Here is a 16,684-nt window from a genome sequence, read left to right on the forward strand (position 1 = left end):
AGGACAGTCTTATAATATGCATCCAGATATCCTCCAATCACACAAGCCGAAAATTGTTCCACTTTACTGCAGTTCTGTAACCATACGGGAACCAGTCCTGTCTGTGTTCTGTGCACATCTAAAATTCCTGCTGAATGACCTGCACTGGGAGCGAGTTACCAGTGACCCAAGGCTGTGGCGGAAGGAGGGTGCAGGTGGGGGGGTGGGTGAGCCCAGGGCTGGGGTGGCAGGAGGTGTGTGTGGGGGGGCAATGGTGGAGGGGTAGGGGGAACCCAGAGCTGGGGCGGCAGGGTGTGTTTGTGTGTGGGGGAGAGCCCAGGGCTGGGGCGGCAGAGGGGTGCGGGTCGGGGGGGGAGAGCCCAGGGCTGGGGCGGCAGGGGGGTGCGGGAGGTGGGGGAGAGCCCAGGGCTGGGGCGGCAGGGGGGTGCGGCGAGGAGCCCAGGGCTGGGATGAGGGGCAGCCAAAATTTTTTTTGCTTGGGGCGGCAAAAAACCTAGAGCTGGCCCTGTAAGTACCTACAGAGGGAACAAATATTTAATAATGGGCTCTTCAACCTAGCAGAGATAAAACATGATCCAATGGCTGGAAGTTGAAAGAAGACAAATTTAGACTGGAAAGGAGGCATACATTTTTAACAGTGAGGGTAATTAACTATTGCAACAACTTATCAAGGGTCGTGGTGGATTCTTCATCACTGACAATTTTTTAAATTGATTGGATGTTTTTTCTGAAAGCTATGCTCTAGGAATTATTTTGGGGCAGTTCTATGGCCTGTATTATACAAGAAGTCAGACTAAATGATCAGAATGGTTCTTTCTGGCCTTGGAATCTATGAATCTATAAGAACACAATTAAATACAGAAATAATTAAACTCTTTGTTTGTTATTGCATTGTATTCCAACCAAGACCTCTCACTGACATATGGCAAATCACAGAATTTTTCTAATGGCATTGTATGATTTCTCCCCAACCCCCTTATTTAATGTGGAGGTTGCTAGCACACTAATGAGAAGCAGCTCATATGATGACATTATACACTCTCTGTGTTTCATGAAATATGATATAAAGTGACTGGATTTTACAAAAGTTGCTAATACAATGCAAAGTCACACAAGCAGAAAACAAAATTAATTTATTTCACATAGATTCATGGCATGATGGCATAACCGTCCCTGTAGGAATAAATACTGCAATGATGAAAATTTTAATGGCCTAGAGTAGCTGGCGCATAGATCTTAAATCAGCCTAATCATAAACTGGTCATTGGCAGCTATACATTTGTTGTTAGCACAGCCAGAGGTGGCAGGCTTTTACATTTTTCTATTTAATACACATTTCCTTGCCAAAGTCTTACCAGAAAAATATCAGTAGATCAAAATTTGATAACATAAGAATGGCCATACTGGTTCAGAGCAAAGGTCCATCTAGCCCAGTATCCTGTCTTCCAACAGTGGCTAATGCCAGGTGCCCCAGAGGGAATGAACATAGCAGGTAATCATTGAGTGATCCATCCCCTGTTGCCCATTCCCAGCTTCTGGCAAACAGAGGCTTGGGACACCAGACCTGGCTAATAGCCATTGATGGACCTATCCTCCACAAATTTATCTAGTTCTTTTTTTGAACCCTGTTATAGTCTTGGCCTTCACAACACTATATAAAGATAATTCTTTGATCTCCAGTTATTTGTGGTTCCTAGGCAATACATATATTATCTGGGCAGCAAACTGACAGTTCAGAAGAAAAGGTGACTTCTTATGCCCACCCTGAACATTGTGACATCACAAATAAAAAGCAGAGAGATGAATAAAGCAGTAACATAAAATATAGATGATTCAAGACATTTTGGTGAGCCACACACTTCTGAGTAACAGCTGCTTTAAGCTCCTGTCATAACTATAAAGGGAAGGGTAACAGCTCTCTGTGTACAGAGACTCCAAATCCTTTTACCTGTAAAGGGTTAAGAGGCTCGGGTAACCTGGCTGACACCTGACCCGAAGGACCAATAAGGGGGCAAGATACTTTCAAATCTTGGGGGGGGGAAAGGCTTTTGTGTGTGCTCTTTGTTTTAAGGGGTGGTTCGCTCTTGGGACTGAGAGGGACCAGACATCAATCCAGGTTCTCCCCATCTTTCTAAACAAGTCTCTCCTATTTCAAACTAGTAAGTAAAAAGACAGGCAAGGCGTCTTAGATTTACTTTGTTTTCTCAACTTGTAAATGTACCTTTTTACCAGAGTGTGTATCTTTGTTTGCTGTACTTTGAACCTAAGACAGAGGGGAGTCCTCTGAGCTCTTTAAGTTTGATTACCCTGTAAAGTATTTTCCATACTGATTTTACAGAGATGATTTTTACCTTTTTCTTTAATTAAAAGCCTTCTTTTTTAAGAACCAGATTGATTTCTCCTTGTTTTAAGATCCAAGGGGGTTTGGATCTGCATTCACCAGGAGTTGGTGAAAGGAGGGTGGGAGGAAGGAGGGGGGATGGTTAATTTCTCCTTGTTTTAAGATCCAAGGGGGTTTGGATCTGTGTTCACCAGGGAATTGGTGAAAGGTTTCTCAAGGCTTCCCAGGGAGGGAATTCTTGTGATGGTGGCAGCGGACCAAAGCTAAGCTGGTAGATAAGCTTAGAAGTTTTCATGCAGGCCCCTACATTTGAACCCTAAAGTTCAAAGTGGGGATACAGCCTTGACAGCTCCACTGGAACAGATGCAGAAGGAACATACTAAATCCGCACAGTGATTCTAGCATCGGAAAGGCTCAGTCTGAAAAGCAGCCATGTGTGAGGAAACAACGTAACGCTGCCTTAGTGGGTGCTTAAACATGGTCTCCACTAGGACCAGTTTTGTAACTTCTGTAAATAAAGCTATGTAAGTGACATTCAAGAGTGTCCAAAATAAACGTAATGTTCAGTTATTTTGTAATCCACTTGAGGGGCTGAAGAGAAATACTTATTGATGTATTCATGCTCAGAGATAAAGCTGGCTTAATATATAATAAAGGCCTACAGTCCAGTGACTCAGGACATCATTTCAGTAAATCTCAGAAATTCTAAGGAAAAGTATAAGGGATGAAATGTTGTTACTGGGCCATTGGGTCGCCTGTATCTTTTTGGTACGTGTATAACACTACTATCGTGAGCTGTAAGTATGAGAACTCATAGCTACAATTTTTTTTTCAATTCTATTCTGTTGCCTAGTGTGAGACTCATTGCCAGACCAAGTAATCAGACCTAATTCTCACCTAATCTCATTGTTTATTATTTATACAGTGTCATGGGTATACATTGCACTAAACAGACAAAAACAATAATAATTCCCTCCCTTGAGAACCTCATGAAATATGGGCTCAGTCCTGTAATCTGTTCTGTTTGGGTACACCCTTGTATTCTTGCTGTGTACCATTGTAAGTGTACCCTTAAGACTACCTATCTAGATACTTACGTTGCGTAGGAGGTCAGAATATCATAGTGGTCCCCTGTGCAGGGCTAGGGCTTAAATAGGAGTTTGCATTCAAAAACTCATCTACCAGTGATAATGCAGAAAACACATTTGAAACTTTTCTAATTTATTTCATGTTTAGTGGAGACTTCAAGACACTTAAGTTTAAAAAAAAAAAAAAAAAAAAAGACAAAAATGGGCTAGGATACCAGGGGGATGAAGAGAAGCAGATGGCCTTTTTCCCCTTCTCTTTTCATAAATAAAAACTGAAAGTCACTTTTGGGGCTCTGAAATACATGCATTTCTATTTATTCCCAGCCATAGTGTACTTGAGAAAACTTTGGTAGTTGACTGTTGCCTGACAATAGCTAATTATTTCTTTGACAAAAAATACTGATTTTTGTCACTGATTTTTTTTATGCATAAAATTAACTGGATACATGTAAAACTACAATGTTAAACAAATGTCAATTGTTCACTTTAACATGCACTGGTAGAAGGAATAGAACCTCTGGTTTCACTTAAAATCCTAAATGGTAGGAGAGTTCTGCCTGAGTAAGAACTACAGGACTTTGCTATAAGTGGGTAAATTTGAAACAATACAAATGTCCACAATAAGCAATATTTTCATTGGCAGGTTGGTAACATATACTGTACTAGCAAGTATCACAGTTCAAAAAAAAAAATTTGCTAAAAAAAAAAAAAAAAAAAGGCAGTGTAGTAACCACAGGATATTTTCAGTAGACTGGGTTCCATACATTACCTGGAGTTCACAGGAGAGACAAGTACATAATAGCCTGGCAAGGAGTTTATTAATAGTAATATTAGTGATTGGTCTCAATCCATTGTATTATCTCATTCTTGTACAAGGGAGAATTGTCTGGCTCCTTTACAGCTGAGAGTCCAGTTAAAAAAAATAACCACATTCATTAGCTAGATCTAAAAGAGGAAGCTGATATATAATTTGGCCAGAATTACAGAAAGCAAACTTGTCTAGAATAACTTTGGTGAGAGCAATTATGTGAGTTTATGCATGTGAGGGATGGCTTTTTTCCCCTCACCCATCATAGCAACTCTCACTTCAACCAAGGAGGACTGTATCCAATCCTCTCTGGAACCCATCAATGTTATTTCCAAATGTCACTGTTGGTTAGTAAAGAGCTTTCTAATTGTTGGCCAGAAAGGATTGCTTAAGAACAACTGTTTACACAAGGACTTTTAAGGAACAGGTATTGGCTAAAATTGCTTAAATTATCCACTAAAACTTAGAGATAATTTATCATCAACTTGTCTACACATCTAACAAATGCCAGGTCTGATCTTTCACTTGTAGGTAATCTGTTTATTTATTCATTAGTTAAAGTCCTATAAACATACAATATCTTGAGCAAGTCCCAAGGGTCTTCCTCCATCTATACTTTTATTGCTTCGCAAACCAAATCCCTGAGTGCTAAGTGAACTTTATGAACAGCAGTACAGTGGAGATCCAAGAATACTGCAATGCTGATACTCCCCCCCCCACTCAGCCATTTAAGAGGCAGAAAACTGAGAAATTATGTCAATGCAGCAAGAATGTGCTTGCCCAAAAGAATCAGTTTGCATAATTTGGCTTTTAAAAGCATGTACAGTCAGAAAGCTTATGTGGTAGTGGTTTTCAAACACACTTAGAGTAAATTGTACAATTAGCATAGAATAGTATGAGTAGTTCTATTAGCACAAACGGCACAATAGAAGCTGGATTTGTCTTAATATGTGATAGTACTTCTGGTGTCAGGAGGGGGAAAGGGCGGCTGTGCCCAGGTGGGGATTTATCCCCCCAGAGAAGAGCAGCAACTGCCTCCCCTCTCCTGGGTATTTTTGCTGAGAGAGAACCTGATGCTCTTCCAGGGGCTCCCCAGGATCCTGCTGGTTGAATCTGCTCAGGAACTGTGGAAAAAATTTATCATCATCACCCCTCAGCCAACCTGCCCACACCCCCTTACCAGTGAATGCCAATCATTTTTGGAGCACTAGCTACTTGTGCTGGGACATTGGGGGGGGGGGGCATACAGAGTGCTCATTATGGTCCCAGACATCACTGTCCTAAGTCACTGGCAATTTCCATTGTCATATTATCCATCAAAATCAGGAGCAGTCTGCACAGACAACTTACTAGACTGGAAGGGCCAGAAAGTGTGAGGTAGTAGCTGTGAAGGCAGCTTTCTCCTGGTCAGGGCCCACTGTGTATGTTACATTTGCTAAAAGAACATCTTGAAGTAATTTTTGTTTTAAGCTATTTTAGCAAAAATGTTTAATTTTGTTTTGAGAGGCAAATGCCTCAATTTGTCTATGAAAAGTCTTTAGGTGATGTAGACTACCATGGGGGAGAAAAGAAAGCTATTAAAATAACACAATGAGCAGTCAGAGCAAGCTTTGTTTGCCCCATTCCAATCGGTGCCCAATGGTATGGCATATTTTAAATATAGATTAACAGACCCAGATGAGGAAAAGATTTTGCCTGAAGTTCTTTTGAAACTTGGTTTGGCATCAAGCCATCAGCACTCAGGAGCGAGGAAGGAAAAATCCATATCCCTTTCCGTACAAACTCAAAAATCAATATGTAAATGCCACCTAGTGGAGTGCAAGTAGGGTGCTAATAGACAACAAGCTATTTTCTAATACACTGAAATTCCTTAGGATGGAACAGTGTTGTGCCTGGGCAGACGCTATTGTACTTCTCCCAGTAAATTCCCCAAGTGCATGCCAGCAAGTGGGATTCTGACTGAAACACTTTGTTGGAGGTGTGATGCTAAGGGTACGTCTATACTACCCGCCGGATCGGCGGGTAGTGTTCGATCTATCTGGGATCAATTTATCGCGTCTCGTCTAGACGCGATAAATCAATCCCCGAATCGACGCCTGTACTCCACCTCGGCAGGAGGAGTAAGCGGAGTCGATGGGGGAGCTGCGGCGGTCGACTTGACGCCGTGAGGACAGCCAGGTAAGTCGAACTAAGATACTTCGACTTCAGCTATGCGAATAGCGTAGCTGAAGTTGCGTATCTTAGTTCGAACCCCCCCGCTAGTGTAGCCCAGGCCTTAGGAAATGTAAAACTGAGATGCCAACAATTGCACCTATGACTCCATATGCCTATTACACATTCGTTTACTCAGTTTGAATCTCCTGGGTGTGCTTTTTTTTTTTTTTTTTTTTAAAATAAACTAATTACAGTGCCAGGAAAATGGAAGAACTCGTGTTACTTTGACTACTTGGAGGTGTGATAGGAAAACCAAGAAGGAACATGAAATAACTGCATTTATGGGACACCTCCAGTCATGATTGATTCAGTTAAACTTTGCAGGATGGATCCTCGTTTGATATAAATCATCACATTTTGTCTTCAATGGAGCTACTTTGATTTACAGGGCCAGATGCTCAGGTGGTGTAACTAAATACAGCTTTTTTGCCTTTTTTTTTTTTTGGTGTGGCACAAATGATAACACCATTGGGGATTTGCCTAGAAATTCAAAAAGGGCTAAAAATGTACAATCTCTTTGTAGTTTTGGCCCACAGAAACAATCCTGCACTCTGCACATGAAAGTCTCCTTTGGGAATCCTGTGTAGAGGAAATACAAGATTGGGCTATGACTTTCTTCTGCAGTTGCTTCAAGTTTGAGGACAGGATATGTCTTAGCTTTTGCTGAATATCAAAATGAAACTCATTTGGGCAGATGAGAAACTTCCACTAGCCTAAGATAAAATAAGTGTTAGACTAAATATCTCCAACCATAATTAACCACTAACTTAATATATTACGTACCCCCATTGGTGCTTCATGGGTCATTAGACAATGTTCTTTGGATTTTCATTTGTCAAATATAAACAGTGCCAATACCTACTCAAAATACAGAGTGAGATCTGTTGCCAATATTGACTGCTTCAGAAGCTGCATAAGGTCGCTGTACTCCTTGGAGGACAAGTTAGCAAAGATGTTGTGACCCTGTAATGAAAGAGAGAGAGAAGGTAAAGGACTAACAATCATTATAGATTTTTTAAAAGATTTCTAACACTGTAATCTGCCCCATTTTGCTACACAGAAGTTTTTTCCGAATCATGATAAAACCATGATAAAATAATAAAGTTAATGCTACTGAGATTACATTAGGACAGGAAGTGTTGGCCACTGTATTCAAAAAGCTGGGCTGTGTTTCTTAACTGTGCTAATATTACAGCCTCTTGCAAAAAGATTTATTCTTTAGTCTGACTCTGCACAGACCCAGTTTATGGAGGAAAAACTATGGATACATCTCAATCTTTCCCTTTTAGCAAATGTTTTTGGAGCTGTGCTTTGTGGCTTTTCAGTTGTGCTGCCAACAGATTTATCTATGCTGCTGCTCAAAGGCATGCAAGCTGCTGTTAGAGCAGTCAAAGACACTAAATCAGTTTTTCATTCAAAATACAGGCTCTCCACTCACCCTGACTATTTTCCACTATCTCACTGTATGTACAGGCTTTAGTAACTCAGACTGAGGAGAAGCTAAGTTTGTACAGCCCTAGACCTTGTGGGCCCTGTAAGAAGGCACTTTTTAAAGGACGGTGAAGGCTTATGATTCTGGAAAATGTTTTACAGCCAGAATGAAAGGGAACAAATTATTTAATGTTGCTGTTTTGGGAAAGGAAGATAATACTAACAGTTTTATAGTTAGAGACGTGTCAAATAAGGGGGAACACAGAGCCCACCATTTATCCAGAGAATACAAACTGAATGAAATTTGCAGTTGAATTTGGTTGAACTTTAAGCTAATACTGGACTTTGTAACGTCAGTCACATATGATTACATTCACATATTAACATCACACTTAGGTATTGCTTCCTACTCTTAGATATAATGATGTTTTTGGTAACTGAATCTAATTTTGATAGTTGACAGCAGTATAATTTTCATATCCAATGTGCACTGCCATCTAGTGCTTAGGAAGAAGCTATAACACTATAAAGAAAACAAGAGCTTTCCATACATAAGGGGCATCTTTTCTTCCTCTAGTGACCTTAATCTTGTAAAAGATTTCCTTTCACCTATGTGTTGGGAAGGTGAGGGGAATTCTAGAAGACATTTAGTTATAGACTACAACTTAGGTATGGTGTACAAAGAAAAGCCCAAACCCGTATGTGCTCAAAAAACAGTAGATACTCACAGCATAGAATTACTTACTAGTAAATCTGAAATATTATATAATAAACAGCTAACAAAGGGCTATCCCACTATATTCAAGGCTTTATTGCTTGCTGAACTATTTCATAATGTATAAGGCAACATCACCACAGCACAAAACCCATGATCACGTGTGTCAAAGGTGCCTAGACCAAATACAGGCACCTTTTTTTTGTTCATGCTGATAGAAATCTAAAGAAATAATACAATATGCTATGACATTTCCCCCTAGAAAACACAGCTAGACTAGAATATTAAACACTAACATATAGAGTGTAATCTAATTTCAGCCCACTAGAGTGAGAGGTCCAGATACTTGGTGCAAATTTGCGTGTTATCTACTTGCAAAAGCAGAGGATCTGAATTTGTCTCTATTCCCAGTTGGAGAGTGTTTGGTTCCATCTGTGAATTTTTTATACAGACAAGTAACAACTCACAGAATGTACGACTTAAAATCATAGCAGGGTGAATTGGATGGAGTTGCCAGGACAGATGATGTTTGGATGATGAAAGAGAAGGAGTAAATTGGGTAAGGGAACACTTTGCCCAGGGAGGGAAGAAGTTTTTCATAGATTTGTGGGGATTTTTTTGAGGCCAGCAGGGACCATTAAATCATTTCATCTGACCTCCTGTATCACACAAGCCCTCCCGTTTTGAGCCCAATAACTTTTGTTCCACTAAAACACATTTTCCAGAAAGGCACCCAGTCTTGATCTGAAGATATCAAGAGATGGAGAATCCACCACTTCCCTCAGTAATATGTTCCAATGATTAATCATCTTCCTTGTTTAAAAAAAAAAAAAAAAATTGTGGCTTGTTTCTAATTTGATTTTTGTCTGGCTTCAGCTTCCAGCCATTGGTTCTTGTTATGCCTTTCTCCACTAGGTGAAAGAGCCCATTGGTACCTGGTATTTTTCCCTGTCAAAGCACTTATCAAGTCTCCCCCCAAACTCGTTTTTGATAAACTAAATAGATTGAACTCTTAGGCTTGTTCTACTCTAGTAACTTTATTTTGGTATAATTATGTTGCTCAGGGCTGGTCAGTTATGCTGACCTACCTCCCAATGTAGACAGTGCTATGTCGAAAGGAGGGCTTCTACTGTCAACACAGCTACTGCCTCTCGGGGAGAAGCCCTCCCATTGGCTGAAGTGCTACAGTGGCACAGCTGCAGCGTTTTAAGTGTAGACAAGCCCTAAGTCTCTTAATATGAGGTGTTTTTTTCCAGCCCTCAATTCATTTTTGTGGCTCTTCTCTGCACCCTCTCCAGTTTTTTCAACATTGTTTAAAAAATGTAGATACCAGAACTGTAAGCAGTATTCTGGTATTGGTCTCACCAATGCCATGTACAGAGGTAAAATCACCTTCCCATTCCAATTCACTCCTCCCCTGTTTATACATCCTTGGGTTGGATTAGCCTTGTTGCTCCAGCATTGCTCTGGGAGCTCATGTTTGGCTATTATAACCCCTAAATCATTTTCAGAGTCACTGCTTTCCAAGATGCAGTCCCCCATTTTGAAGATATGGCTTTCATTTTTCTTTTGATGAAGATATTCTGTAAAAAGTCAAGTGCCCAACTTAGTAACTACCGGTATATGATTTATTTTTGTAACCAGTGTCTGCCTATTTCCCCCACTTATTGTTACACCACTAGTTTGTCACATCATGCGTACAATTAAAAAGTAAGCTCTTCAGGGCAGGGACTATACCTCCCCATATATGTGGAAGCTCCCAGCACACTTTGGGTGTTACTGCAGTATATGTAATAAACCCAACAGCAGTTATTGAAAATACAAAACTAAACACTCCAAGCATACTGTACATATTGTGGTTGCCCATAAAAGGAAAGCAGGTTTTTATTTTTACAAGAGAAGGTGAGTGTGACAAGGTAAACACATTAGCTGGGAAAGGATTAAGAGTTCCTTGGCTATCAAATGGCTGAGAAGGGTATACATAAGAAAGATGAATGATCCAAGGGGGATAGAGGGGAAGATTATGTCCTTTTCCCCTGGCTGAATGAGGCAGGGAGAGTCTCAGGGGAAAATAGTCAGCAGTTGCAGTTAAATTGTTTTATGTTGTGTTGTGTGAGAGCTTTGTGGTAGTCAGTAAACGCTGCCCGGAGGAAAGGGCCATTAAAGGAGTTTGGGCATGGGATGTGTTTCCCTGGAGGTGAAACAGCCCCCCACCCTACAGTGAAAGTAATAATCCAGCTAGTCTGGTACCTCGCTTTGAAGAATCATGACAGCATGATTAAAATGATGGTGCTCCAAAGTTGCAGAAGTTCCATAAAGTTGAGCCAAAGCTGATCCGCTCCTGAAACAGAACAAGGGACATTAGCAATTAGCATCTGCCCTCTTACTAAACACATTTTAAGTGATGTCTTCACCCAAACACTCTCCAATATGGTGTATGGAAATGCAGAGATGAAAGTCCATAGCTCAATGTACTAATCCAGGGATCGGCAACCTTTGGCCCGTGGCCCGTCAGGGAAATCCACTGGTGGGCCGGGACGGTTTGTTTACCTGCAGCGTCCGCAAGTTTGGCCAATCGCCGCTCCCACTGGCCACGGTTCCCTGTACTGATCTATGGCTAGACCCAATTAATATTATAGACCTGCAGGTTCTGGACCCTGTTAAGTCTGCTTTGACCAGCTAAGGATTCCTCCTGAGCAATACAGACATTTTGGGTGAGCTTTTCAAAAGCACCTAAGTGATGGTGCCTTATCACTGTCTGTAATAACAAGAGTAATCTGATGAAGTGGGCATTCACCCACGAAAGCTTATGCTCCAAAACATCTGTTAGTCTTAAAGGTGCCACAGGACTCTCTGTTGCTTTTTAAGAGTAAGACTAGTTTCATTCCAAATTAGGTGACGTTTTGTATATGTTCCATATACTGCAGGGGTGTATTATATATATATACAAACACACACACAGTCACAGTCACAGACAGTCACAGACATGTAATATACGTAGTGGAGCAGGGATTGCCTTTTCCTCTACCTTTGTACCAAGCCAGTCCCTAATACATATAATAACAATGGTAGATAGCAGGTATTTGCAAAATTCTGCTGTAAAAGAGCTCAAGGGTAATTAAAATGCTGTCCCTGCAGTGGGCAACACCAGAGTGGTTTTAAAATTACTAAGGAGAAAGAGGAAGCAAAAACAGAAGCGGAAACCATAAAAGTCTAACATTCTTAGAATATATTTCTAATCATGGTTATTTTTTTATAAAAGCTAGTTGCAAAATATGTAGCATACAGTTTAAAAGTTCTAAGCTGAAACTTTAAAGGAAGAAAAACTATGAAATGTAATTATGAAATTGAGAATTGTTGGAAGGTGGAGGGGAGTGGGATTGGACTGTCAGAGTAGATTAATGTTCACCAGTATTTCACTTCTGAGACCCAGCCTAAAGCGACAAGATGGGTTTTCTTTCCAAAGAAATGAGTATAAGAGATTATGCTAGAAACGAATAGCAGGCGTCTCCTAGGAGCATATACTACAAAGCTGTACCATACTGATATTTAATCATCAGGGGCAGCTGTAATAGAGAGGGGGATGAGTGGGAAACATCATCCCTAGAGAAAACAGTGCTGAGGTGTACTAACAGAGCAATTTCAGAGAACTTTGATGCTGCTTCCATCATATACCTCTTGATCTTTCATCACACAAAACACTGGTACTCGGCACTAAGATAAAACAGGAAAATATGATGCTTAACTTTATAAGTAAGCTTGGAAGAATAAATCACAGCTGCTGTTATGAGAGGTACAATTTCTGTTTTCAGGGATATTTTATCTGTGTGTCATGTCGTCTCTTAAATGTCTTCAATAATTTCTTTCTGGCATTAGAAAAAGACAGTATCCTCTTTGTACTCAGTTGTCAGTTGTACTGGAAGTGACAGCATTCAAGTGCTGAAATCCTCTATTTCAAACTTCCCAAGAGAAATATTACATTCCAATAAACATTCCAATAGAGAAACGGTTAGGTTAATCAGAGTCTGAGTCTATAGGGATTTAAATCCTACACAAGTCTTATCTCTGTGAATTAGGAACATGAAAATCAATCAGCAAAGTTTTCCCATTTGTCTTACACAGTTTTCCCTTTTTTCTGCTTCTCGCCAAGACTCCAGCAGCATAAAGCAGCTGATGATACTTTGTAACCTTTGCACCAGTAGTCCTGTCTCTTGAGCACTGCAATTGATTTTTCTTGCCTTGGTAAGTGACAAGCCAGACAATGTCATTGTTTCATTGAGAGTGAGCAGCAGCTGAGGAAACAGCAGCTTAAGGAAATGCTAACTGGGTGCATCAGAAACATCAACACGGGTGGAGTGTAATGAGCCAGTTTGCCCTAAGAAACAAAACAGTCAATGTACACTACACACTGTGGCACACGTGCTCCTTTTTTGCACAAAAATGTGTCGAGGGGGAATAAATTAGCACAACAGCTCTCTGGCTTTCAAATAGCTGTGGAGTTGGCCACCTCTCCCTTTGGTCCACAGGACTAGCAGCAGGGCAGAGCCAGAAAACCGTGCTGTGGTCCAGGGACCACAAAACCCCGATCTTTTTCGGATTCTGGTTATCTGCAGATGGTCACGTTTCCTTTATTGCAGTGAGCCAAGGAAACAATATAGGTCCTGCATTAGACATCTATCTGACAACTCCATTGCAGAGCTCAGCTGGGATGTTGTAATGGGAGATTTCCTGACCCCTTCCAAACATGGATGGCAGTGGTGGGAGTGGGAAAGGAGAGAGATGCCCTTTGATCAAAGGAACCTCCTTATCACCACAGTAAAAAGGAAGGGAATAAACTCTCCCTCCCCCCACTACACTGAACTGCCTCTACCAGCAATCACGTGGAGCAGGGGACTGCTTGTGGCAGTAGAGCATAACTGTGTAAGTAAGGGTTGCAGGATCAGGCCCAGGACCCCTAAACTAGATTTCCTTTTAGAGTGAAATTCACTGGGATCTGTACAGCAGGTGCAAGACTCCACTTAACAGATAAGAATCTGAATAGAAAGTCTAATACACAAGCTCAACAGCATATCCATCAACCAGCTGGCCTCACAGAGGTGCCTTCACACACCCTGTGCACCATGCCAGAGGTCTCCAAGCCAGCCCCATAGTCTCATTGGGGCTAGGCCAGAAGAGAAGCCACATACTTGTGTTTGTATGGAACTAGTGGCCCTAGTATTCCGCACAGCGGGTGTGGCGGAGTTAGGCTGGAATAACTGCCACATCAGATTGCACAGATCCCCACACCATAGTTTTAGGTTGGTGGCAACCATTCCACGTGCCAAAGATTGAAAACTTTGGCTTTATGCAGGTGGAGTGAATGTCACCCTTTTGTGGACACAAGGCTTCAGTTTTACCTGCTTTTATTTAAATGTATTAAATAACCAGAAAAGGTTTCACAATGATTCCAACATACCAGCCAAAGAGAGATTGGGGCATTTGCAATGCTTCTCGTGCTCAGTGTCGGCAGGTCTCTAGCTGGCAGATACTCTGACTGGAGGGATCATCAGTGTTTGGCATCACATTTCTATATTAGGTGTTAGTTCACAAGGGGCAACCCAAATCAAGAGCATGACACAAAGGGCAAGTCAGCAATTACCAAAAAGAATAGGGAATTATAAAGATGGATAGTCCCTCATTACATGTAAGCACAGGAATACTTGGCCTTGGCCTAGGAGCCTGGAAATTAATGCTTCATTCTTTATCCCCTGTCACCTTTTGCTCTGATATGGAAGGGAAACAAATTAAAGTAATAAGAATTAGAAAACTTACTTGGCTTGGAAGGCATTGTTGGTTCCCCTGTGGTCAAGGTCGTGACATAAACATCCCACAATCAAAGCTAAAATTTCAATTTCAGTCAGAATCTCCTGAAATCCTGCTGTCTGAGAACAGAAAAAATAACTATCAGAAGCAGGAAGGATAGATAATGTTAGTCCATCGAGTAACAGTCATCTTTGTTTTGAAACCACCATCCTTTAAATAAGGACAAGATAAATGCTTTGTTGTCATATTATGTTCACTGCTATATGCTAGATGGTTAGTGGAATAGATAATGTCCTTGTAGTGATCTATTATTATCTCTGTCACATTTTTAATACTCTCTTCCCCAGTACCCAGAAGGTGCAGTGGGAAAAGAGCTGAAAATAAAAATTCTTACACACCAAGATGAGAAGTTGAATTTACTTATGTGAAAAACATGAAACAAAATCAGTTCCATTTTAAAATTACTGTTAAGTAGACAGAGACTTCTTAGATCCTGAGGTGCTTATTTGTTGTACATTGCTGGAGACAACTTACAAGCTAAATCAAAGAAGGCTTAAAAGAGAGAAGCTAAATATCAGCTATGCAAATACTAAAGCAGTCAGAGACTGTTTTGTTCACTGCAACAAGGGGATTAGAAACAATGTTCCATAATTTTAGGTGGAAACACTTTGAATAGCATAATTCTACTAGAAATATCCTGCATGAGTTTGAGAGGAGATTTTTCTTAAGTAAAGCACTGGAATTCTTCAGCAATAAAACTGATATGGTAGATATGAGACATACAGAATGTACTTTAGGCCAAATCATGGCCACCTTAGCTCACATGTGCTGTTGTTGTTGTTTTAACTTCCAATTTCTGTCTTGGGTTGGATTTGAACTCTCAGTGTCTCGGACAATGCTTAGATTCATGAGTTATAATGCACCATTGGCACCAGTTAGGTCCTGTCCAAATATGCTGGTGTGAAGAGAAGAGGTGATGATGCAGGAAACCCCTTCTGACACTAGAATTCCCCTGCAGGGAGGTAGCCATACAGTAGTTTGTCTGCCTGAGCAGCCTGAGACCAGGGGAGGAGGTACTAGCATTGCTGATCGTGCTAAATTTCCCAGAAGGGGGTTGCCTGGGTTGTTGGGTGTGCCATTGGCAGACCGCTGTGCTTTGAAGAGCTGCTCTAGAAGGACTGCCTGATATCCTTTTTCTAAAGACACAGCAGAACTCTCTTACGAATTTGCTCCCACACAGCACTCGTGGAGATATTATGCCTGCTCCTGCCCTGCGCAGGCATAATGTCTTCACACACCTCAAATCACACACGTTGCACTCCGTACTACCCCATTCCCTCGGCGCCTTTGTTCCTAAGAGGAATAATTTGATCCTCAGATTTTGAAAAAGCGTATGGTAATGTTGACACCAAAAATGACAGGCTAAGGTAGGAAGTCATGATATGGGGCCTGACTTTCAGCAGTGCTGAGCACCAACAAATTTAACTGAAGTCCATGGGAGTTGCAGATGCTCAGCACTTCTGCACGATCAGCTCCATAGAATGCAAAATAGTTTGATGGATAGCAGAGTATCTCCGAGAAGGTAAATAAGCAATTATCACTGTGAATTTCTCCAGCTCAAAAGAGGTTAGCACTGGAGAAGACCAGATATTGATTTCATCAGTTGACCTTTGTCAGGAAGATGCATTATGCAAATGATTTTATTGAGAATATGGTATGTAAAATAGAAAAGTTTGCTAATAAGGCCAAAAGCAGAGTTGTAGAACAAGGCAACCAGATTCAGAGAGATTTTGAGCTTTTAGTTGACAAGCTCAGTAAATGGAAAATGCAGTTTAATGCAGGCAACTATTTAAAAAAAAGACAAGGGGTGTGAGGAGGAAAAACAAAATATAGAGTGTTTTAGACGCAGTGTACTGACCCAGGATAAGGATTTATTGGTTACTATAAAAAAAATCCTTGGAGCCATCAACCCAGTGTATGTCTGCAGTAATAAAGGCAAGCAGGATACTGGGCTGCGTCAGCAAAGGGACGGAGTACAAATCAAAATTCCTAGATAGAGCTTATCTAGAATTCTGTATTCAGTTTGGGTTCCAATAGCCCTAGAGCACAGAACCTCAGAATCTCAAGCTGATTTTGGTTATTATAAGGAAACACTTAAGGAGGCTTTGTTTATTCAAGAACAGAAATCTCTGACGAACTAGGGTGGCTCATTTAATGAAGGAATTAAATCAACTGCTTACAATTGTTGAAAAGTAAAGGATACCATATAAAATTATGAATACAAA

The 16,684-nt window shown here is 40.9% G+C and overlaps 1 protein-coding gene across 2 annotated transcripts in view; it reads right to left on the reverse strand.

The window, feature by feature from the left end:
* The window catches only part of PDE11A (phosphodiesterase 11A), a 226,632-nt gene that overhangs the window by 32,983 nt on the left and 176,965 nt on the right, over positions 1-16,684 (reverse strand). For both annotated transcript variants that reach the window (XM_029910560.1, XM_026647595.1), the window contains 3 exons: positions 14,409-14,518; positions 10,848-10,938; positions 7,314-7,414 (listed from right to left, as the gene is read on the reverse strand). In XM_029910560.1, coding sequence (XP_029766420.1) covers positions 7,314-7,414; positions 10,848-10,938; positions 14,409-14,518 — 302 coding nt within the window. The remainder of the gene's footprint in view (positions 1-7,313; positions 7,415-10,847; positions 10,939-14,408; positions 14,519-16,684) is intronic.

This window comes from Terrapene carolina, unplaced genomic scaffold (assembly GCF_002925995.2).
Source record: "Terrapene carolina triunguis isolate 2854851 unplaced genomic scaffold, T_m_triunguis-2.0 Scaffold62, whole genome shotgun sequence".
NCBI lineage: Eukaryota > Metazoa > Chordata > Testudines > Emydidae > Terrapene > Terrapene triunguis.